The 24,658-nt window shown below is 37.1% G+C and overlaps 1 protein-coding gene across 4 annotated transcripts in view; it reads right to left on the bottom strand.

Annotated features, from left to right (window-relative positions):
• Positions 1-275: 275 nt before the first annotated feature.
• The window catches only part of MLIP (muscular LMNA interacting protein), a 113,877-nt gene continuing 89,494 nt past the window's right edge, over positions 276-24,658 (bottom strand). For all 4 annotated transcript variants that reach the window (XM_083829219.1, XM_083829220.1, XM_083829221.1 and 1 more), the window contains 3 exons: positions 9,156-9,209; positions 2,674-2,708; positions 276-611 (listed from right to left, as the gene is read on the bottom strand). In XM_083829219.1, coding sequence (XP_083685345.1) covers positions 2,682-2,708; positions 9,156-9,209 — 81 coding nt within the window. In that variant the 3' untranslated portion in view covers positions 276-611; positions 2,674-2,681. The remainder of the gene's footprint in view (positions 612-2,673; positions 2,709-9,155; positions 9,210-24,658) is intronic.

Here is a 24,658-nt window from a genome sequence, read left to right as displayed (position 1 = left end):
GAGTTATCAGCTCTGTCTGCCTTCACCAGATGTCACAGGGCTATGAACACTTCATGACAGGGAAGAACCAGTGTGTTTGCTGATTGCTTTAGGTGCTGACACAAAAGTGAAAAATTCCTTGAGCATTTCACAAAGCCTCTGCATGATGGCAGAACGTGACCAAGGCTAAGAGCGTGGGAACATTCCTTTCCCAATGATGCTGACATCCAGTCTCAGCTATTTGAACTATGCAGAGCCAGATTTACAGAAGTGAAGATAAGAATCACAACAAACACTTTGCAACAAAAATACAGCTTTATTCAATTTCGACATTTGTATTATTCCTAAATAAAATATGCTGTGTTACTTTAGGCCTCTCTTAAACTGGCAAGCACTTCAAGAAGTGGTACATAAATATGGCACATTCATGTGTGTATCTCTGGGGTTAATTATGCTAATACATAAGATTATCTCATGAAAGAATATTTTATTGTTATTGCTGCTTTACTATTAGCATACTGGAAGCAAATTTTTAAAAAATGGTGCTTTAAATAACATTAGTGTCATGGACTCCTCCTCAGTATAGGAACAGGTCTGAAAATACGGTTTTAGCTCTTGATCCTAATTTGGGGCTGCAAAAGAAGAGTTTTCACATGAATACATGTAGCAAAAAATAAAGATTTGTAAACTGTATAAGTAGCATGCACCAAGCTCACTTGGTTTTCCTTCTTTATATAACCTGATGGTCTGACTGATAAATGTAACTCATATTTTCACAGGAAAAAAAAAAAAAGACATGAAGAAATATTCAGCCACTTCTCTTGCCTGCCTTTGCAGCAACCTGAGAAAAACTGTTTAAGTGCTTAAATTCCCATGTAGCTGCAACAACCCTAATTCTAAATTAAATCCCTCTTTCTGAAACTTAAGGCCCATTTCTTTTCCTCCTACTCTCAGGGAGGATAGAGAAGTGACTAATATCCTTTTATAACACATTATAAAGAGATATAACCTGTTGTGCCTCATCTCTGTCTTTATTTCTTTTCTTCTGTGTGAAGAAACTGAAACCTTTAAATCTTTTCTAAATCTCCCATTTGTTTTCTACACCTCCAGTCTCCCTTTCTAAAATTGCTCAGGACAGAACACAATACTGCAACTGATTCTTCACTAACACTGAACAGAAATGAGTAATTACCTCCATTATACTATAAACACTCCTTTCAGTATTTCCCTTGAATGACATTTTTCGTAAGAACATTGCCTCTCCAACTCAGATTCACTTTGTGGTCCCCTGTAATTCTCAGGTTCTCTCCTGCCTTATTATTGTCATTCAATTTCTGTCTGTGCTTTGCATTGTTCCTTGTAATTGTCTTTAATGAATTTTATAATTTGATTTCCAGCCATCCCTCTAATATAAGTATGTTTTTGGATTTTAATCCTGTCTTCCAAACTGCTTGCAAATCTTCCCAGATGAGGATTATCTGCAAATCTAGTAAATGTACTGTCCATTCAAGTAACCAAGTAGTTAATATTTTATAGTGCTAGAACTTGAAGATGGCATTATGGAAGTCTCTGTGAGATGTTCTCCCATTTTAGCAGCAAATGGTTGTTCTCAAAGTCCAGCTTTCCAATCAGTTGCACATCTACCTTATGTGAATTTAATTTAGCCCATTTCTGCTTTGCTTGCTTATGAATGTCATGTGCGACTGTGTTGAAGATGCACTGTGTCAACCACATCCCCTATATATGTTTTGCTGTCAAAGAAGGAAATGAGGTCAACTTGATAGGATTTGTTTCTGATGTGTCCCTGTGCAAGTTCTCTTATCTGCTTGCTATTCTCTAGGTGCCTACAAATGGATTGCTTAATACTTTTTTCCAGTATCTTGGAAATAATATTTGGACTGGCTTTTCTATAAGTCTTTAGACTTTCATTTCCTTCTTTGTTAGATATGACATTGTCTTTGCCTTTCCCCAGTTTTCTGGGTATTTGCTCATTTTGCTAATTGCTAGTTTGAGAAATAGCTTTGGTTAAATGTTTAAGGGGGTTTCATTGGGCTGTGCCATCCCGAATACACCCATTTCACCTCAGGATTCCTTAAAATGTTCTTTTCCTATTCTATGTTCCTACTACAAAATTCTTAATATTAACTGAATCAAATTTTTAGTCATAATTAGCCTCTTTTTGTGAAGAGTGAAACTGGAAAAGGTATTGAACACTTTAGCCTTTTCTATATTACCTATTTGCTGACCTTCCAAGTTGAGTACTATATTGTGTCAAGTATAGCATATTATTTTCAATATGGTATTGTTTAATTATAGCACACTATTCATTTTAATGGTACTATGTGGTTATGCACTCAAGTATAAAATAATACTCAACTTATTTCAATGATATTACCACACAATCCAATCCTAGGCCATACCTCAGTTCTTTCCAGCTGTTTGATTGCATCCCACTTACAATTAATTAAATTTTGACTTTAAGCTAAGAAGTGGAATTATTCAGCATTAGTAATTATTAATAGAAAATCACTCACCAAAAATAGCCTGCTTATTATCCAAACACTGTGTTGCTAAAGCATCCTACCATCTTTTCAAAGCAAACCCATACACAACAATTTATTAAAATGACACTAAATCTGTAGTTACATATTCTAACTGTGACTGTAGACAAGTCATAAAAATAGTAATACTCACCACTGTAGCTAAATAGAACCTCTTTCATTGGTGACCTGTATTAAGAAGAACAAAAGAAAGAAGAAGTGAAAACAAAGTCGAGAGGAGCATAAAAACTGCCATAAAATAATCAGGTACAGGACTACAATTGTTTTGCTGGTGGACAGACAACTTCATACATCATCTTTTGTTTTCCTGCACTGTTAATTTATAACTATGCTTATAGGGCTTAGGATGTTTTTCATGCATTGGCATGTTTAAGGAAGCAAATATGCACATAGCAAATTTCAAAAGGCAAAGCATTACCTTGGCTAAATGCACATGTTGGGCTTCCAATTCCTTGTATGACCATAGCCCAGGAAGACACGGCATGTGGCCAACCTTGTGGTCACATGGCACTGATATTGTTTTCTTCTACCTTAGAAAGGCTTTCCACACTCTTCAATAGAAGCCTTGTACCCAATGAGGAGGAGGGTGTACTACAGAGGTCAGTATTTGTTTATAATGGATAAATAACTGGTGGGACCACCAGAAAATGTAGTAGTTAACTATTCAAAGTCACTGTTCCAGGTGTCATGGGTGGCTTAGGTCAATGCTATCTGACAACTCCAGAAGGGGCTTGTGTGGTGGATGAGCATGCAAGCCCCTGATGTCTGTGGATGGTCCTAACTTGGAGAGCAGACACAGACTGCTAAGCTGAGGGTATGGCTCCTATTCTGGAGCACTTTGCCGGGCTGGAGGAATGGCCCAGCAGGAGCTTTGCGAACAAAGGCAAATGCAAAGTCTTACATCTAGGCTGGGTGAGTGAACAATCCAATACAAAGGTAGGCCAGGGACTGACCAGCTGTGCAGTCACACAGAGACCTCAGGGCTGGCTGACACCAAACTGAAGGAGGATCTGTACACCTGTGTGGTGATGAAGGCTAACCTCATATCAGGCTGCATTAATTAGAGCATAGCCATATGCCATTCCTCATAGGTTGTGAGGGAAGTCATTATTCTCTGACAGGCACTAGTGAGGCTGCATCTGGAACATAGCTTCCATTTTTTGGATAGAATAGAAAAGAGACATCAACCAACCAGAAAAAGCCCAATGGAGAGCAATCAGGATGGTTTGGGGAGTTTCCTGATTTCTGGGAAAGGCATATCACAGAATCATTAAGGTTAGAAAAGACCTCCAAGATCATCTAGTCCAACCATCCCCCCTGCCACCAGTATCACTCACGAAACCATGTCCCTAATGTCCATGTCAAAACTTCCCTTAAATACCTGCAAGGACGGTGACTCCACCACCTCCTTGGGCAACCCATTCCAATGCCATATGACACATGAGGGGAAGCTACAGGGCTTGTTTAATTTGAAGAGTAAGTGAAGGGTTATCTGTTCTCCCTCTCCAGCTACTTAGAGAGGATTTAGAGAGAATGCAGGTTTTTATAGTGAAAGGATAAGAGGAAACCAGTGGGGAAATTTTAACTGCCCATAAGGAAAAATATTTTCATCATGAGTGGTGAAACACTGTAGCTGATTTTTCTGTGGTTCTATGATTCTAATTATTCATGAATTACATAAGTATTTGCATAATAAAAAATCCTCGTCAAACTACACGTGTGTTCTGACTACATATTCAGAGCAATTTCTTTTCCACTGAAATTACTGTACATTATTCCTGCTATTATTTAAAGGAGACTAAATACAACAGATTTTTCTTAAAGCCAGATAGAATTAGATTAAAATGGCAGTTTAAGTGACATGCTGACATTTCATATTTTCTCCATATCATTTTAAATAGCCTGTGCATTAGTACCCTTTTAGACTTTTTAATGTAAATTCAGCATGTAAGTAATACACTTACTGTAATTCTTTTTATAGAGATCACATTAGAAATAATACCCCATAAATTCAGAAAACATTTTCCCTTGTTAATGCTTGGTGATCTAATATGCCCTTTCATGTCCATAGGCTACAACTGAAACTTTTTACTTAAAGCAAGGAGATATCATTGAAGCTGTCAAAAAGTATTGCCCAAATACCTGTTGCAAATATAAATTTCCCATTGTGAGTATAAAGTATTAAAATTTATAAAGCTTAAAGCATTATAAAGTATAAACTAAATATAAATGATCTCTGCTGATTTTTTTTTTCAGAATTTAAAAACTTATGTCATTTGGACCTGCCTTTCTATTTGTAGATATCAGAAGACTGTAGCTTACTGTTCCTCATTAGTAGCCCATCCGTTATGAGATTAAAGAATTTATCCCAGCTAACATTTGAAATTCTTATTCCCTTAGTAAAAGCAGTAGATGTTCTTACTTGTAATGTTCCTTTGCAATATCATTATATTTTCAAATAAATGAAACTATAAAGTTAAATGAAATGTTATGATGATATGGAGACAGTCTAGTGCTATGGTCCTTGGTTTGGACAAAATAAACTAAGGACACTGAGACTATTGATTCAGAGAGGTCTTGTTCATTTTGTTTCAAAATATTTTGGAATATTACAGGTCAAGTCGGAACGGTTATTTTGGAGGAAAGTGACGTCAAAAGATTTTCTAATTTTCAATATCTGCGAGCTTTTTTTATATGTATTACTGGTGCCCTTTCCTTTATTTGCTGCCTTATGCTGCTTATAATCTCTATGCCTAGTCTCTGTATATGCATTGTTTATGAATAACCTAATACACTCTAATTCCTTGGATAGTTTATAAACTCTGCACATCAGCAGTGTTACGAATGGGTTGGATCTTTGGTGTAACATAAAAACCCTTACATAAATTCTTTAGTACAAGGATTCTACCATGTAATGGGTGCATTTTCTTCTTATATGTAGAATCTTTTAATGATTAATAGTAATGTTGACCTCTGACCAGAAACATTCCTTAAGTAAATAAAGATAAAGAGCAATGTATAACAGAACTTTGGGCCTTATCGACATTTTCATAGAATTCATAATTTCAAGAACTTTTGGTATTAAATTTGATTAAAGCAGAGCAAAAAAGATTGTTTCCCTTATTAAAAAAAAAAATGAGAAAGGAAGAAAGGAAGGAAGGAAGGAAGAAAAGAAAGAAAAGAAAGAAAGAAAGAAAAAGAAAGAGAGAGAAAGAGGGGGGGAGAGAAAGAGGGGGGGGAGAGACAGAGAGAAAGAGAGAGACAGAGAGACAAAGAGACAGAGAGACAGAAAGAAAGAAAGAAAGGAGGGAGGGAGGGAAGGAAGGAAGGAATGAAGAGAGAGAGAGAGAGAAAGAGAGAAAGACAGAAAGAGAGAAAGAGAGAGAAAGAGAGAGAGAGAAAGACAAAGAGAAAGAGAGGGAGAGAGAGAAAGAAAGAGAAAGAAAAAGAAAGAAAGAAAGAAAGAAAGAAAGAGAAAGAAAGAAAGAAAGAAAAAGAGAGAAAGAAAGAAAGAGAAAAAGAGAAAGAAAGAAAGAGAAAGAAAGGAAGGAGGATGGAAGGAAGGAAGGGAGGTGGGAGGAATCTGCACAAAAGTGTCTCAGTGAAATACTGTCTCCTCTGATGTCAATGGGATCAGCATTTTCTCATGAGCTCTTTTTATGAATGCTGACCTTACATTCAAAATGCTAGGTCTCAAATAATTATTTCAGCTTTTTTAGGAATAACAAATAGATGAGAGATAGTAACAGCTGCAGCAAAAGATTATGTGAACCTAAATTAATTGCATTATAAATTTGGGATTTTGTAAATTGTATATGAATGAGGGGAATGAGTATGTACATTTAGCACCTGTATGCAATGGCTTTTTATAACTCTGCAGGGACATATGCCCTATGTTCTCTCTAAATATTCTGACAGTACAGTTGTGAAAGTAATTTTTATGTCAGTCACACACCATAATATGGGCAAACACTAGGTTAAAGGAAGACCATAAGTATTGGAAATTACTGTCTATCTCTTGGTTAGGTTTTACAGGTGTATCCTTCAGATCTCCTCCAACTAAAAAGTGCTGGTTGTAGAGAAGGATTTCACGGGGAGGAAAATCCGTTATTTGTTCTCCTGCTTTCACAAGAAAGTAGAAGATCTGATTTGCTTCATGTTACAGAAAGAAGCTGAAGCTGCATGAGGAATAGAATGCTGTTCTTCTAAACACAAAAGTAACAACTTTTTTTTTTCCAGTGAATACTTCACTTTGAGGAAAACAATATGAATTATTAAGTACACGGTAGCAACATCTTCCCTTTTCCCTTCTCTCACTCCTTTCAAGGAGCCAAGGAAATGCTTATGTTTCACCGAGCCTTTGACCACCCATTCTTTTTCTGGAATTGCATAAATTGCACTGACTTTCTCTCACAGTTTTTAGCTCTGAGTGAGGAACACCAAATGGGAAGAAGTTAAGAAGTTGAGCTTACAAGTAATTTTAGATAAAGAAGAAATGGTTAGTGAGGGCAGAGACAGAGAAATATAGTTTTTATTGCAGCAGTAAGAGTAACATTGGCCTTATCACATGACAGAACTATTCCTAACCAGTTCAGCATCCAAACAGGATTTCACTGATAATAAAGGACATTTTAAATTAGGTGGAGCCTTGTGGGTTATGTAAGATTATAAAGTGTAAATTCAGCACAAACTGTTACTAGAGTTAAGATAGGTTCCTTTCAGAAGCTTCACAGAAGAAAATAAAAAAAATCCGAGAAGCTCAGCAAGGTGTTAATTGTCTAACTTTATTTTGCGAAGGCGTCTTGGGGCTTACTTTGGAAAGATCCACAATATAAACCATAGCAACTGTATTTGAGAGAACCAAGGAATGGCTCCTGGGAGGCAGAGTAAGGGGAATTGGTGGTGTAGAAACAAGTAGGAAGGGCAAGGAGAAAGGGAGGCATCTGGAAAGCTGCAGTGAAGATTCAAACAAACTGACAAAGAAAAAGATGAAGTAACTCTAAGTCCCTGGATCCCTGACCAGAGAGGCTGGGGATGCACATGAGAATGAAAGGCTATGTTCATGTCTCATATTCTCCTGGTGTTGAACAGCAGCCTGTTGATCAACCCAACAGGTGAGCTGTCTACCTTTTTTCTTTTTCTTTTTCTTTTTCTTTTTCTTTTTCTTTTTCTTTTTCTTTTTCTTTTTCTTTTTCTTTCTTTTTCTTTTTCTTTTTCTTTTTCTTTTTCTTTTTCTTTTTCTTTTTCTTTTTCTTTTTCTTTTTCTTTTTCTTTTTCTTTTTCTTTTTCTACTTTTTAACAGCAGAAACCAAGATTAACTGTAAGGATATATTGACAGGCTCTGTCAACAAAATCAGAAGTCAGGCAAAACTTCTGCCTCCAACATGTGAAGGTCTTGCACTCAAAACTCCATCAATATTTTGCAAAACTACTCGAAAGTCACACATTTGGTAACAATTATTGGCAAACATCCATTTAATTTATTTAAATGCTCATTTTGCTGCTTTTAGCAAGACTAGAATCTAATTTTAAAATAAGAAAAATAGTGTTAACAAAAATGCAATTATTCTTGTCTATGTTGTTAAACCCATCTAAAAACTTGTGATTTAATTGTGAGAATGTACCCAGTCTCAGTAGTAAAAATTCATTCCTGTGTCATAGCTGTACTCATACTGCTCTTATTCATAGTAAGTGATGCATTTTTACATAAATTTCTAAAATAATGTAGAAAATGACTTTTAATTAAGGATGTTCATTATATTCTAAAGCCTGCAGTAAAGAATATGATAGTTAATTAAATTATATGTGTTGATTTCAATATTGAGACAATAATTCATATTCATGTTCATGATCCTGTTAGGAAAAATAAATAAATAAATAAATAAATAAACTCATTGTTTGTTCCTGCAGAACCTTTTTAATTTTTATATGCTCTGTCTCAAGAGAAAAGTAAGAATGTGTAGCAGATCAGATTTTCACTTCAGATTTCTTTGAGTGAATTATCTATGGTGATAACCACTGTGTAGAGATGTGAAAGTAGTAAGGAATCAGCCACTGAATATAGATTTCAGGAAGATTTGTGTGCTCCTTCAAAGTCAAATAAAACTGGCACCGAATTTTGATGTTGGGCAAACTACCTCTTTGCATGCTGTCTGAAGATTTCTTGACAGTCCTTTACAAAATTCTCAACAACTAATTGTCCTAAGAGATTCTGGCAGTTCTTGCATCTGGTGTTTAAAACAGAAGCTATACCAGTGACCAGAAATTGGGGAATGTATGATTTAAATGGGGCTTACTGCATAATTTAACAAATCCCACTTGGTATCATCCCAACAGGACATACCAGAAACCTGAAATGTAAATGTTAGTGTTACCTCAAATTCACAGAAACAGCACAGCCTCCAAAACAACTCTGTTTTTTGGTGTTTTTTTTTCTTTTTCTTTCCTTTCTTTTTAATCATTAAGAATAATTAATGTTTATCTAGCTCATGCACTGGACAAGAGCAGGTTTGTGAGCTCAGCACATTTTTGCTCATCAACTCATACATATGTTACATAAATAAAAGATTAAGCTAGCATTCAAATGCATAAACCCATTAAATGTCAACTGATTACCTCTTTAGAGCTGAGTGTTTCATTTTCTGGAATAGGCACTATGGGATGACTGGGCTGCCAAGCCAAGATGTCACGGGTTGGAGGGAGCATGAGGTTAAAAACAGGAAAAGAAAATCAGTTATCAGTTCAAATTCTGTATAAAATGTCACACCATTTTAACAATGAAAGACAGTACACTCAGTCGTGCAAAGGACAGCAATGTAATGAGTTCCTTGTGTTCAACAGTATCTGTATGTTTACTGATCCTGTCTATTTCAAGGTATGTTCTCTGTTATATCATATTCCCATAATTAAAAGGGTGGGGAAAGATAAATCACTTTCCAGTTTGAAAGAGTCATCTCAAGTCAAAATCACAGCAAGGGCATCTGCCTTACAATGCATTCAGTATGAGATAATGCACATAAAGTTAGTTAAAACTGGTCATATTTCTATCACTTTGAATAAGTCTTCTTAAATCACCTCTAAAGGACCTCTCCTTAATCTTACATTTCAGATACATAAATCATGCAAACAGTTAATTAAAAATAAATAAATAAATAAATAAAGAGCTATATCACAGTAATTAGTTTGTGCAGAAAGGACTTTATAATTTTCCAGTGTGTTTTGAGTACTATAGGATTTGCATCTGAGTAATTGAGTTTGATGGATGATATTCAAATGAAGAGCCATACATATTTCAATAAGATTTGAACAGAATACAGGATAAGACAGAACATATATAGGCAATATTAAGACCACAAGTTTGTGAAGTTTTCAGATTCAGCATCCTCTTTAGAGCAAAGGTCATGGAAAATATCGGAGCTTTGGTATTTTAGAATTGTAGAAAGATAAGGTTGGAAGAAGCCTTCAAAGTTCAATGTGTCAAAAGCACTACTTTGTTTTGGTATTTAGAACAAATAATACATTAGCAAATGATGTGTTGCTTAAGAAAATACTGGTCTTGCCCTAGAAAATTAACTCTTAAGGTGTAAAGCTGATCTGCCAATCTAACCCTATAAAAAAAAAGTGTGACATTGAAGTGGCACATACTGTTTATAATTACATTATGGATTTGTTCTGTATTGCGCTCTACTTTTGAAAATTTGCCCTGCTTCATTTTCAGGGAATCAGGAGCCAAGTCTTACAACAACAGCAGCAATTTTTAGTCATTTAACATTTTTCTCTTCTTTTTTCCTTCCTCAAAATGGAAAGGCAAATTAATAACTTTAGGCAATACATTTATTTAATGTATTTATTCAATAAATTTAGGCAAGGAAATAATTTTAGACAAAGGAAAGTTAAGGAAGGGGTAAGGGAACTAGATGTCAGCAGCAACATCCCTCCCCCCGCCGCAGACCTGACTCTTGATTTCATTTGGCACAACGACCAAGGCAGCCCACAAACCTTGCACCACCCCACTGCTGCAGCACAGCTCTTTACAACAAATACAGGAGGTGTTTAACAGCTCACACAGGAGACAGAAGTCCCATTTCCAAACCCAGCATCCTGCAGCTACTGAGGTTAGACAATTCTTAATGATATACAGGGACAAATTTCTAGCAACACCTCCAGTGTATTAGCAAACTTATTTCATTAAATGAACCCTGTGTTGAATTACTTATTGTCTCACCAGAATATGGCATTTCTGTATTCCAGAAAATAATTAAGAATCACAAAAAGAACACAGGAGGTATTGATCATGTTCTGTTTATTTTCTGATGTGCAGCTAAGCCCTCTGAGAAGAAGGACTTCCACTACTAGGGTAAGGAAACCTACCTAGTCAGGTAGTGAACTCAGCAACTCTTTTTCTCAAATTGCTCATGCAGCCAATCAATGAAAAATGCACTTTTATTGTATTATCTAGTCCTAGTCTTTCTTGCTGGTATTCATTGCCTACTGTGCTTACCTGAAATTCCTACTGATTCTGCCTTACTTTGTTCCTTAAGAATGAGGTGTCGAGTCCCTCCTTAGGCCTGACAAATGATCATATATTTATTTTTTTTCCTCCAAAATGTATCTTTGTTTGTTTTACTTTGATAGCATAGTGAATGCAAATAACAGTCCCCATGAAGACAGAAAGTTATCTATGTTTTCTGGACAGACACTGTTAATATTGAATACTTTGTAGAGATTTAATTGAAAGAAAAGAAGTGAGAGGATTTCAAGGACTTCACTGATTAATGATGGGAAGAAAAGTTAATGCAGAAGTTAAGACGTAGCAAGGAAATGAATAACATACAATTTTCTAAAGTCTGTTTTCACAAGATTTCTCTCGTAAAAACCTTGAAGAATTATTGTAGAAGACTGCATACTAGTCAGAGGTCTGAAGGCCTAGTTTTGCCATGACGTGGGGTCTAGAAAGTCACAACTACCTAGATTTATAAAGACTTTCAGTAGTACTTGAGTGACTACGGAGAACATCAAAAAGTACTACATCCCTTCTGCTGAAATAACACTTAGTCTTGCAGGTCCCTAAAAGGAGGATGTTGGGTTCTTCCCTGTAATCATATAGCTCTATCTCTGCCAGATGTGAAGGAGATGAGTGCTTTGGCCTGGGTGAGTTCATCCTAACAACCTGAAAGCCTATTCCTGTCTTATTTCCATAACGTGTCAATGTAATTTGAAACATGTCAGCCTTCTGTGGAACAGGCCCCATGCTTTTTCTCCACAGTTTAGCCAAGAGGCCACAAGTCTTATCCCTTCCTCTCTGATTTTTCTTTATGATTTTTGTGTTCTCGAGTGCACATTACTAGAGTCCCCCAAGCAGGATAGAAAATGGTGTCTCAGTGCACTTGCTTTCTGCAGCTCCATGTGTAAGTATTTGATTCTTTTGGAAGAAAGTGAGAGAAGTTTGAACTTCTACAAGCTGCGACGGGCACTATACTTGGTTATTTCAGGTGTCTGGGCAAGTGCTAAAGCAGGGCATTGGCACCTGTTTCTTTTTCTCTCTGCATGGTGGTTAACCTAGGGTGTTCAGAGGACACTTAACAGGACATATAGCCTAACTGATTAAACTCAGCCTTGTACCTGGATCACAGTACAACATACAGACTTAAGCACAGGAAAAAGATCCTCAGAATATGAAGGTCATTTCTCTGCAAAGATGAGCTATCAAACACATAGTACCAGAAAATCAGCTTAAAAGTAACAGAAATGCAAGGTAGGCAGAACAAGGTAGGATTAACTGTTCCTTACTAGGCATTGTGTGACTATCATCCTTCAGAGTCATAGAGGAATGTGCCCCCATGTCCACAAGATCTGAAGTGTGAATGTAATTTGGACTCTGTACTTTTTACTGGTGTGTTGTCTTCGTGAGACCTCATCCTGTTCTGTCACTGGCAGTCTTCCATCCCCAGGTCAAAGCAGCTGGCAGGGAGCCCTATTTGTTTTCCTTCTAATTTAGAAGAATTGCATCTGTTTATGTTGGACGATGATAATATTGCTTTTATAATTTCTGTTCTTGATTCTTTGGCCAGTTATAAAATTCTACATTATTCTTATAAAGTGATTAATGATTCTTAATTTTTCTGAGTCTCACACAGTTTTCTGGTGAAGTGACACGATTATTTCTAAGAACAGTGAAAGAGCAAACTAAACATATCTGTTTTTGTGGCTGTGAAAATTGTACTGAAGAGATTAGAATATCCTGACAATATACAAGTATTTACAGCATTTAAGTTCAAAGAGAAATTACCTACCTGGCCAAAATAACCTTGTAAAGACTCGGCCAAAGCTTAGAAAAGGGGCAGTTATATAACATCTTAGTTAGACCTTTGTTCATTTAGCTCTGTAGAGTAATCAGCAAGACATATTTGCCTTTAAAAGGTCAATTTACTTTTATTGTGCTATGAATCACAGCTGCCTCAACTAATATAAAGCTTTCTGAAGTGTTCTCAATATAAGACCTTTTTCACAAGTCTAAGTCACTCTCTAGAGGATCTACAACCTTTGATAATTGAGACACAGGTTTAAAACTCTTTGGAATCAGTAAGAGGTAATATACATAAGAAATAAGAATGTTTCCAATAAAGTAGCCAGAAAACATTCACTTTTATACCATTCTTTCAAAATACTCCATTAAATCTTTAATCATAGAATAGTTTAGATTGGAAGGCACCTTAAAAACCATCTAGTTCCAGCCTCCCCACCATGTGAAGGCCACCTCCCACCAGACCAGGTTGCTCAAAGCCCCATCCAACCTGGCCCTGAACACTTCCAGGGATTGGGCATCCATAATTTCTGTGGGAAACCTGCTCCAGTGCCTCACCACCCTCTGAGTAAAGAATTTCTTCCTAATATCTAATCTAAACCTACCATCTTTTAGTTTAAAGACATTCCCACTTGTGCTATAACTCCACTTCCTGACAAAGAGTCTCTCCCCAGCTTTTTCCTAGGTACTGGAAGGCTGCTATCAGGTCTCCCCAGAGCCTTCTCTTCTCCAGGCAAAACTACCCCAGCTCTCTCATCTTGTCCTCATAGGGGAGATGCTCCAGCCCTTTGATCGTCTTTGTGGCCCACCTCTGGACTTGCTCTAATAGGTCCATGTCCTTCTTGTGCTGGGGGCCCCAGGGCTGAACACAGCAGTCCAAGTGAGGTCTCACAAGAACAGAGTAGAGTGGGACAATCACCTCCCTTGACCTGCTGTCCATGCTTCTGATGCAGCCCAGGATACGGTTGTCTGTCTGGGCTGCAAGACCACATTGCCAGCTTATTTTGAGCTTCTTGCCAACCAACACCCCTAGATCCTTCTCGTCAGGCTTGCTCCCAATCCACTCTCTCTGCCCAGCCAGTATTTTTGCTTGGAATTGCCTTGGCTCAGATGAAGGACTTTGCATTTGGCTTTGTTAAACTTCTTGAGGTTCACACAGGCCCACCTCTCCAGCTTGTCCAGGTCCCTCTGGATGGCGTCCAGGTCCCTCTGGATGGCATCCCTTCCCTCCAGCGTGCTGACTGCACCACACAGCTTGGTGTCATTGGCAAACTTGCTGAGGGTGCACTCAATCCACTGTTCATTTCAAAGACTAAAAATGTTTATTTATAGAGGCATAACCAGCAAACACTTTTATAAAACTGTTTCCTGGATAACCACTTTTTCTGAGTACAAGTGCATGAAATCTAGAGTAATAATAAATGGTATATGCCCACATCAGCAGAGCAAGAACTACCCTCAACTAAAGAGAGAGAAAATAAATAATGGAAACAGACAATTTATAATTATGATGTGTGTAGTTTCTCTGAAATGACACTATAAAATCAGTTTCAAAGATTCAGTCAGTTAAGCAACCGATTCTTTTGCAACTTTCATCTCTCTGTAAGGAAATATAAAGTAGAAATGGTGATTGTAACAAAGACTAATATTGTGCCTTCAGCCAGGTATGCAGTAGAGCATACTGATTAAATTGCAAATCATTACTATACACTACTGTATTTTTGCTTTTATTAACTCAAAGACTACCAAACTCTTTCCTGATAGGAGTAAGGATCTGTACAACAGGGACAACTACTGTAGACACTGTTCCCTGGCAGGTTCTCCAAGGACAGAGCCCTGGAGGGGCACCAGATCAAAGTGCAATGGAAAGATTTGCATCTGAATAACTAGAGGCTACAGGAACTGTAAGTCTTAGTGGTGGAGATTGCTTATCTCAGAGGTAAGTGAAGCTGGTAGGGAACTGGTGGAAACACACAGAGGCCCAGAATTGCATCAGTTTTCCTTGGGCTGCCCTTTCCCAGGCCAGGTTCAACTTCAACACTGTCAACAAACATTAAAATTTGTATTAAGATCATATTCTCCCTAACTATGAAAATGATAGCCACTGTTTACGTATGGGGAAAAAAAAAAAAAAGTATTATAACTTACAGTTTATTATATATGACCTCTTCATCAAAGTTCAAAACATTTTTTTCCAAAAATGAAAAAAAAAAAAAAGACACAAAAGATACTAATGCCTTGAAGTTCATAGCATCTCTGAAACACAGGTAAAGATCATCTTCCTTATACCAAGCTGTAAGTACATACTTGGAATTTCACCAGAACTAATTTTATTATACTTTTTTTTAAACATAACTGGAAGTGGAGTTAATTAAGGCCATATTTCAGAGTACACATTATATCAATACCTGCAATAAAAGTTAAGTGAATTCTAATTGCACCAATTTTTCCTTTAAAATGTAAAGTTTCCAAAGGTTCATCAGCTTTCAATGTTTTTACTTTTTCTCAATGCCTCAAAAGAGTTATTTACAATCTGAAAAAGCAGCAGGAAATTCTCTAGAAACATCTGTGTTCAGTGAGGTCTAAAATACAATTTTCTCCATAGCTCTGAATGTTTTGGAGTAGGTTCCATTTATTATGTGTTTGTTTGTTTTGTTTGTTTGTTTTTCCTTTTGTGTCTGTGTTTGAATCCACATGCTTTTGACTGGTTTTCACTGTCTTTGATTAAAAGTATATAATTATCATTTGTTTACCCATCCAATCTTGTTTGATATTTTTCACACAAATTTACTTCTGTTCTTTTTATATTCTTGTCTTTTGTTTTTATTACTATCTTACAAGAAAAGACATGGCCCCATGTTGCAGCTCCCATTTGCCAGACTATTTATAAAGATTATTTTTAACATTCTCATTTTCACTGGTTTCAAATTTCTATGGATATGGAATTGTATCCAGTCCAAAATTCAACCGTCGGACACGTTCTTAGCATCAGGAGCAGCCTCCAGTCTATGGCAAGTTTGTCCCCATCACCACAGGATGTGTCATAGAATTAATTCCTTTCACAAACCAACATTAGAAGCAGATATTAGGAGTGATGTGCTATTTGGGCTGTTGTGTTTCCTTTTCTTGTTGTCCTAAAATGTATTAATCTGAAGATACAGAAGGCTAAGATAAAGATTTCTCAGAAATTAGTTGCTAGCTAGGGCCAGACTTTCTCTTATATTTGACATTGTTGTATGTGTTAAAAATGTCTTCCTGAAATCTACTTTGCAGAAAACTACACACAATCATCCTAGAATGCCAGACATATGTCCGAACTCAAGTTTTAAATTATGTAGAAACTTCTAGGAATGAAGACAAAGTATTATAAAGCACTTCTTGGTATTTGAGCATGCTTTCGGCTAATCCAGCAGAGGCTGGCTGTGTAAATGTAAAGGCAGAAAGAAAAAGAATCAGCTGTGTATTCCAAGAGGAAGTCTGTACACTTCTAGGCACAGTGTTCCCTGTGCAAATTTTGATTTTGAAGTATGGTCAGGGTCTGCTGGGGTTTGATCCTACTGTGTTCATGAAAACAATGCTTTTTGTGTGTGTTTTCTAAGTGAACAGAATTACACTGAAGAAATACCAGGCTTCTACCATTAACAGCTTCTCCTAGTGGAAATAAAGACAGACAGGCTTTTTTTTATGCGTTACATGCAGTAGTTGATTCTTTTATTTATATATTTATTTATTAATTATTATTTTTTCCCTTTGGGAGAGCTGTATCTGCATGAGTGGGTAGCAGAGCTCTTTCCAGGTGGTGCAAGACTAAGACATCTCCACATTAAGTGCATGCTGCTGTGGCTCCTGTTGAGCTTAAATTACCTCCCTGTTCTGTTGCTAATCTGATGGCTTCAAAGAAAGCAATTGATTACCAAGTTAAGATACTGCTAAAGTGCTTTAGTCTAAATGCTTTTCTTTGAAGATGTGCTGAGCAAGAACTCTAGAGGCATTTTCTGCAGGCATTATCAAACTAAGTCCAAAGTAATAGAAATGTCACCTAAGCATGATATGATTAAAATGGCTCACTAAGCCCAAGGAATGCAATAAGAGAATATACAAAGGAGAGACAGCAATATTAAACATTAATACTTTCCCAACTAGGACATCCAATTTGTAGCAGAGCAATAATTAACTGGCTTGTTTGCTTCTGATTTTCTTCTCCTATACTAAAGCAATTGTTCTCAGCACAGATAGTGGAAGGATGATCAACCACAACATACTTAACACAAGTACAGATGTGGAAATCCAGCATTTACATATCAAAGTTCAAAAGAGAGAAAGAAACTCACTTCTGGAAATAAAAGCAGCTGGGATGATGTCTGGGAGAAAAGTGCTTTTCCATGGCAACCCTGAAAGGCTGCTGCATTCACAGAATGTCAATTCCCACTATGCAACTATTAATCAAATACAAACTCCAGTGAGTAAGAGATTGGATGGTGAGGTAAACACCGATTTCATTAAAAAAAAAAAAAAAAAAGATTCCCTTTAAATATTCTGCTTACATGTGAGCCTACAGACCTGAAAATGATTATGAAAGAATACCTTTCCAACATGACAATACTCAGTGATTTCAAGAAAACTCCATTTAGGCCCAGGAAAAGCAATGAAATTGACTTGAGCCCAGACTCGTATATTAAAGAAAACTGGTCCTCTGCAAGACTGGTCCTGTGACCTCTTCTCATGTGTCTGATAAGGTACAAAAATGGCCATTTTTTAACATTTCCCATACCTCTTTCAAAAACACCTTCCTTCCAACCCATTTTCAAGACTGTGCCGCTAAATATTTAAACAACGGGGAGACTTTTGGAGGGACATACGTGAATTGTGTTCTCTTCCCTTGATGACAGAAACAGAAAAGGGAGTTTGCAAGTCAAGAGGGACCAAGAGGCAGTCTCCAGTTATGAGAACTGCACACCACAGACCCCATCCCCATCCCTGCCTTTTCACTAGGACAGTTCATTGCCTTCTACTTCAAAATGACTACCAGTTTCCCAAAATCTAATGCTCTCTGCCCTGACAGATATTTATGGCAGTAGTGCCTTCATGTTCTTCTGATCTTCTGCAGCTGACCTGATGGCTAGAAAAAAACAAACGTCTCCTTTCCCTTAACAGAGTAGATGACTCAGGTAGAGCCTGCAGGAGAAGGGACTGGGACTGATCCCCTTCAAAGGATCAACAATGGGAATTGACACCTGGAAAATGGAAGCTCATGTTCATCAGGCCACATGCTGTCCTGATTTCTTGCAGCCCCTCTGCCTAGATGATGCCCAGATTATCTGATTATGGTGAGACTTCTCAAGATCAGAGACAATCAGAATCCCTTGGCATGCATGTATGTGCATGTATGTGCAGTGACATGCATGTATGTGCAGTGGGGTCCCTCCCTGGGGTCCACCTCAGGGAGGCAATGTCAGTGGCAGAGGCCTATTTCCCTTCTCAGGAGGAGACTCCACTTCGTCTCAGGACCCCCAGGGAGTACCAAGGGACTTGTGCCAGCAGCTGAGCTCTGCCACCCAACACAGTCCTCTGTTTAAGGCCTGGGGACTGCCAGAGGAATCAAATTTTGAAATCAGCCATGGGTCTTAATGGCTCAGGCTCTCTGTCACTACAAGAGTTGCAGTCTCATCCACCTTTCAGAGCTATTTTATTCCAATGAAAGAGAAAATGAACTTTTAATATATAAAGATCAACTCATATAAATATTTTATTCCAGAAGATACCAGAGCAGGACTCCTGTTTGCTTTAACTGGTCTGTTAAGTAAGAGAAAAAGACACAGTCCATCATAACAGTATGTCCAGTGACAACTGTATCAAAGCTGTCACTTTTCAAGACCAAGGAGTGTAGAAATCCTGTCAGAGCTATCTTTCAGCTTAATCTGTGTAATTCCATCAGCTACAAAGATTCAGGCACCTGGTCGGGCTTCAAACAAAAACAGCTCAGTGCTGGGTCTAATCTGCCTGAACAACAGCACCGTACCCTTTCAGTACAGCATTTCAGATAGTCAGCTGCCATTTTTTTACACCCTGAGCCAACAAACGAAATGATACTGATTATAGGAGCTCACCATATCTACCTTCCCCAATACAAGTAGCAGAAGGTGATCATTCTGTTATGTTGTTGCTGTTTTATTTTTTTGTTTGTTTTGTTTTGTTTAAATAAAAAAAAAAATCTGAGCAAATGTTTGTATACGGTAATTTTAAAGTGAAAGTGCAGATGGAAATTATCAAGTCTACTCACCCTCACATCCTGTCCATTGTCAATAGTGTATTTACAACGTATTTTAAATGAACAAAAGAATTCATGGCAGTGGACTTTGCCCTCTAGTGGAAGATGAAGCAAAATACAACACATAGCTAGCAATACAACTTCCTTCTTAATATTCTCTTGGACGGTTCATTGAGATAAAACTTTAATTATGTTTACATACAGAAATAAGACGTGTATATACATCTGGACACAGAGCATGTTTTTACTGGATGGCTGGAGTATCATACAATCACAGAATATGCTGAGTTGGATGTAACCCACAAGGATCATCGAGTCCAAGTCATGGCAAGTCATGGCTCATATTATCCCTTAACCCAAAGGACAATGACTAGAGAGGGGGAACCCTAAGAAATCTTCAGATACAACAGTCCAGGTTTAGTAGAGAATAAAAAGAAATTTCTTAAATATTTATGCCTTTTACACAAGAGGTCTAATAAGTTTAAGTTTCAATAGCTGATACTTTGTCTACTGTGCTAAGTTTTCTATTACTTAACTATTTGTAATAAGCTAAACTTTTTTTTCTTTTTTTTTTTTTTAATGAATAGCTCAGACTTGTTGTGTGGTGCAGGAGACAGGGTCACTGCATGTTTTTTATCTACATATATTGACTCATGTTAAAAATCAATCGTGAATAACACCAAAATCAAACTTCCTTTGATCACCAAGGAACATTAACGCTGTAGACCAAAACAGAACCATTAAAAATAATTTTAAATGGTGAATATTTCCTGCTTGTGTAAATAAAACTCTGTTTCTATTAAACAAGTCCAATATTAAAATCTGATTATTCTGTTTCCTAAACCATTGGGCCACACCCACCTGGAGGGTGACATTAATTTAGAAATACAATGCATTTTACTGCAGCTATTTACTAGCATGTTTTTTTTCACTAATAATGGTTAACTTTATAGGTTCCCATGGGTTTTCACTAAATCTTAAAGGACTGGAACAAAGACTAGCTCCTTTAGCTGAATTAAGGGATGCCCATGGAGAACAACAACTATTATCATTTTACATGTTCTTGATAAAAGCTAGGAACCTAATTCACTTACATAAGAGGGATGATGATTGGAAGTCAATCAGAAGCCCAAATATATGAACTTTTTTGCATGAATCCTCACAGCAAGTCAGTATTAGGGCCTCATCTAAAACACAGAACTCCTAATTAGCTTGCCAATAACATAACCATTCAAAATGCCACTGCTACCAAAAAAAAAAAAAAAAAGTTGAATTAAAGGATCATCTGAGCTTTTCTTTAATAGAATATAACACTCAGTGAATTATGGGCTATGGATGATGCTGCTCAACCCTGGAAAGTTGCAGACTTAAAGAGAGCCAAGAGCCAAGTCCAACATGAAAATAAGAATATATAAATATATTTATTAATATAAAATAAAATAAGAGCTGTTTACAGATGTATGAAGCTTACAGAAAAATTCTTTGATGTACCTCTGCTAACAGTAAAAAATGATCCAAGTAAAGGAGACAATTTATGATGTATGAAGAATGGGAGAAATCAAAGAGATGATGTAACTCTTGGATTTATATTGTACAGGAAGAACCTGTTGACATCAAAGAGGAGTGCCTACATTTATCAGTTAGAAAAACTCACAAAGGTTGCTTGGAATGACAAAAGTTAGTTGAGATAAAACTTGCAGATGAATAGGCCTTGTAATAATCCCCGTATAGGTAGAGCGCAAATACACAGGCTGGGCTGTCCTATGACCTCTGCATTCAATGGAAGAGTTTGGGGTGCACAGTGCTATGAGAACTCAGAAACAGCAAAAATTTCCATATTTAATAAGTTATTCAGCAAGAATATCCCTGTTTGATAAAACTACTAACTTGAAATTAACAACAACAAAAAAATGCAGTCTTTGTAGTCTTATATAGATCTATATAGTCTATATAGATCTAAAATCTATTTAGATCTATATAGATCTAAAACACTGAGTTTCTAGCAGTGTTTTCATTATCAACAGCTAACACCCATTTTCGTTATAAAAATTGGCTTCATCAGTCTCATAAACTGTTTGGTTGTTCATGTAAATGGCCTGCAACGAACCAGGACAGTTATTGAAAAATATTTTATCATAAAATCATTACTGCCTAAATAAACATGTCAGCCCAGTTTAGTAAAAATTAAAATAGAGAACAAAACCCAGCCTAGCAGATGTGAAAAGGTGGTTTTTCCCAAGATGATTCAAAGACAGAATGGAAGGGTGATGGTTTTTTTAATTACTATTGTTATTTTGTGTCCATCCCAATACATGAGTAAAATGGTAAATTTTACTATAACTCCCACAGGGCAGTAGGAGATAACATGGGACACTCTTTATGTTGTCTATTAACCCAAATTCTGTTTATAATCAATGGGGATAGAAAGACATTTTCAGGTGCTTCCTTCAGACTCTAACTATTGACCAACACATGTTTTCTGTGGAGCTGCTACTTCTCTCCGTAGCTGTCTCAGCTCCAAGTGGGCCTGAAACTAGTCATGTGGATTTAACCCTTGTGTTCCCCTGCTGAGGAAACCTTGATGTAGCCTAAAGAAACAACACTTAATGCCTGTGTTTTAAACTCTTGTACTCCAAGTGAAGTGCACCATACATTTCAGAGTGGAATTATCTCTGCCAGAATGAAGAACTGAGTGTTTGCAGCCATATTCTCTGCTGGAAAAATAGGATATAGACAGGATGTATCTGAGTGGTCCAAACAGTATGTCTTCTCTGGGCTTCCACATCTGGTGCTTTTCTAACACTAGACTGGGGCTTTCTTGAGATATTATAAGGACCTCATTCCAACAGCTCTTTGAAAAGACCTCAGTTAAGATGTAGGGCCCAGTATTTGGCCTTGTAAAGCTTATTAGCCAGCCCTGTCACCCACACACCTTGGTCTACTGACATTTTGTCTAATTCCTTCATCGCTGTTTCAGAGAAGATGGAAATGTCAGTAACGGCGTGATTCCTGTTGCATTGGCAAGAGACAACTGCTTGTCAGAATGATAGAAAAAGCTGCTGGAAAAAGTTCATATTTCTCTCAAGTTAGTCTTCTTTCCCTCAGTCCCCAAGAATACAGATCATTACTTTGGTATGGGTAAATGTTAAAGGACTTGAGCATGAGGAATGACATAGATTATTTCTCCTTCAGAGAAACATTGTAAATGAAGAGTGGAAGAGCTCTGTCCTAGCTGGTCTGGAGGAAGCAAACCCCAGCAAAAGTTCATTGAGGGAAGGAAAAGCAGTACTCCAGGGACTCCAGTGTCTCCAGGGACTGGAGACATGGGCTCTTCTGACAAGCATCTCCCAGACCACCCACTGGCACTGAATTCTAATGGCTCAGCTAGATTCTGCCTAGATTTAAAGGGATAAAAGGCTGGCAATACTCTTGAGTCACACCACACTTGACGCTCACCTTATTGTACAAAGAGTTGTGACAGTAAGGGCTATAAGGATTCTCATGAACATCACACATGATGGAGGACAAGTGGCTAAAAGGTCCAGGGTTTAAACAGTCAGCAAGGGAAACCCGCAGAGGATGCAAAGGGGACTTATTTGGAGGGATCGGTTTAGTAGGATACAGAGGATGTAGGAGAACAGTCTCCTATATAGGAAAAAAAAAAAACAACAACAAAAAAAACTTAGATCAAAGGATGCAGAAACTTAGATCAAAGGATGCAAAAAAAGAAGCTTTGGACAGAAAGCAAAGTTCTTATCTTAGACCCTGTTTACATTTCTTATGGTTTGATAATTAACTCGGAAAGATAATGTACCTTCATGTCAATAAAATGGCTCTACGCTAAGCACTTCTATTGGCATGTCCATGGCAACCAATACTTACAGACACACACACACACACACGTAAAACTGCTGCAGATATCCCATTAAAGTTGTTATGCTTATAATGGGGCCCAGCACATTGCCCTCCTGCAGTTAATTAATGTTAGGGTGACAGAAAAGGAAAGCCCAGAAAGATCTTGTGTTAAAATACAATGGACATGCTCTGGGGAGGTTTTCTGAGAGTATGTATTGGAAGTAAAACCAGCCTGAAAACAAATACAAATGATGCAAAAGACCACTTGTATTATCTATATACTAACAGGAACACTTCAGGCTTTTTGACAAGTTTTTAACAAGCCTTTCCAGACATTCAAAAGTTAATCTTGAGAAGGTGCTCACACAATGACGTTCACTACTGAAAGCTGTCAGCAATAGTGGTTTTGAAAAAAATAAAAATAAAAAATTATGTGCACTTTGCATGTAAAGCAGATAAAAACATTTTAAACAACTGATTCTTAAAAGATTTGGGATAGATGCAGGAAGGTTACTCAGATTTTGGCACCAGTCTCATGCTTAGGTTTTGTCAAGGTCATTGACACAATACATCCTGAAGTCTCACCCATTTGGCTGGCGGAGTCTTGACCAGACTGTTCTGTAATTGTGCCTTTGAACTCCGGATCCAGAAAATTTGTGACAACACAATTAGCTCCAGCAGAAGCTAATATATTGCCCAAAGAAAAGAGTGAGCATGAGCAAACGATGGATCAGAGGCCTGGCAGCAATGAGAGTGGTTGGAGGTGGCCAGGAAACCATCACTCAGCATCGGCCTTGCTTCCTGGTGCTCCTCTTCAGCATCACCATCTCTACTTCTGTTGACGATGTTTGGCAAACTGGCCTCACAGCTTCATGACAAATATAACTAATAACTCTTTAGTGCAATCTTGCTCTTCTGTTGCCCAAAGTGCTTTATTTTTTCTTTTATATATTTTTTCTTTTTTCTTTTGAACAAATTGAAGCTTACTTGCAAAATTCCTGAAACATTACTAAGATGTATCAGGCAAGAGGAAAAATATGATAAAAATATTTCTCATTGTAGGGAAATTACCTCCTCCAGTAAGGGCACCTAAATATGTGACTAATTTAATTATGTCAGTTTGAAACCACAGCAATATTAAGCTCTGTCTATAACAAGTGTTTGACTTTGACATATCTACTGAATAGCACACACTACTAGTTACATATTTTCCTTACGAGGAAAAAAAAAAAAGAAAGAAAAGAAAAGGAAAGGAAAAAAATAGTCAATATAAGGTCATATGAGGAACTAAAACAAAACAAAAAGGACTTTTACTGGCTCACTACAGTCATTCTATATACAGCATAACTAATACAGATAAAAAGAGCTAGCCATGAACTGTTACCCTACAACCTTTCCAGATGATCTTTACCTTTATAGAAATCCCTTTTTGTCTCTTGGTTTCGAAAAATAATGGCACATCATTTCAATATTTTTAACATGAAAGTTCATTCAAAGTAAAACTATGTATTATTTTATCACTTTGCACAGTATCAGTCAACATATGTAGAGCAATAGGAAATGAAGATTAATAATGAAAAGAAATATATATTACTATGGATTATCTGCATGAAAACAGCTGTCTGCTAAAGCAAAAATTATTTTTGTTGAACAAGAAATGCCTTTTTTTCCACGTGAGAAGGTTTATCAATG

Source organism: Anser anser (assembly GCF_964211835.1).
Source record: "Anser anser genome assembly, chromosome: 3".
Taxonomy (NCBI): Eukaryota; Metazoa; Chordata; class Aves; order Anseriformes; family Anatidae; genus Anser; species Anser anser.
Note: the sequence above shows the minus strand (reverse complement) of the source record. Positions and strands in the feature narration are given on the sequence as shown.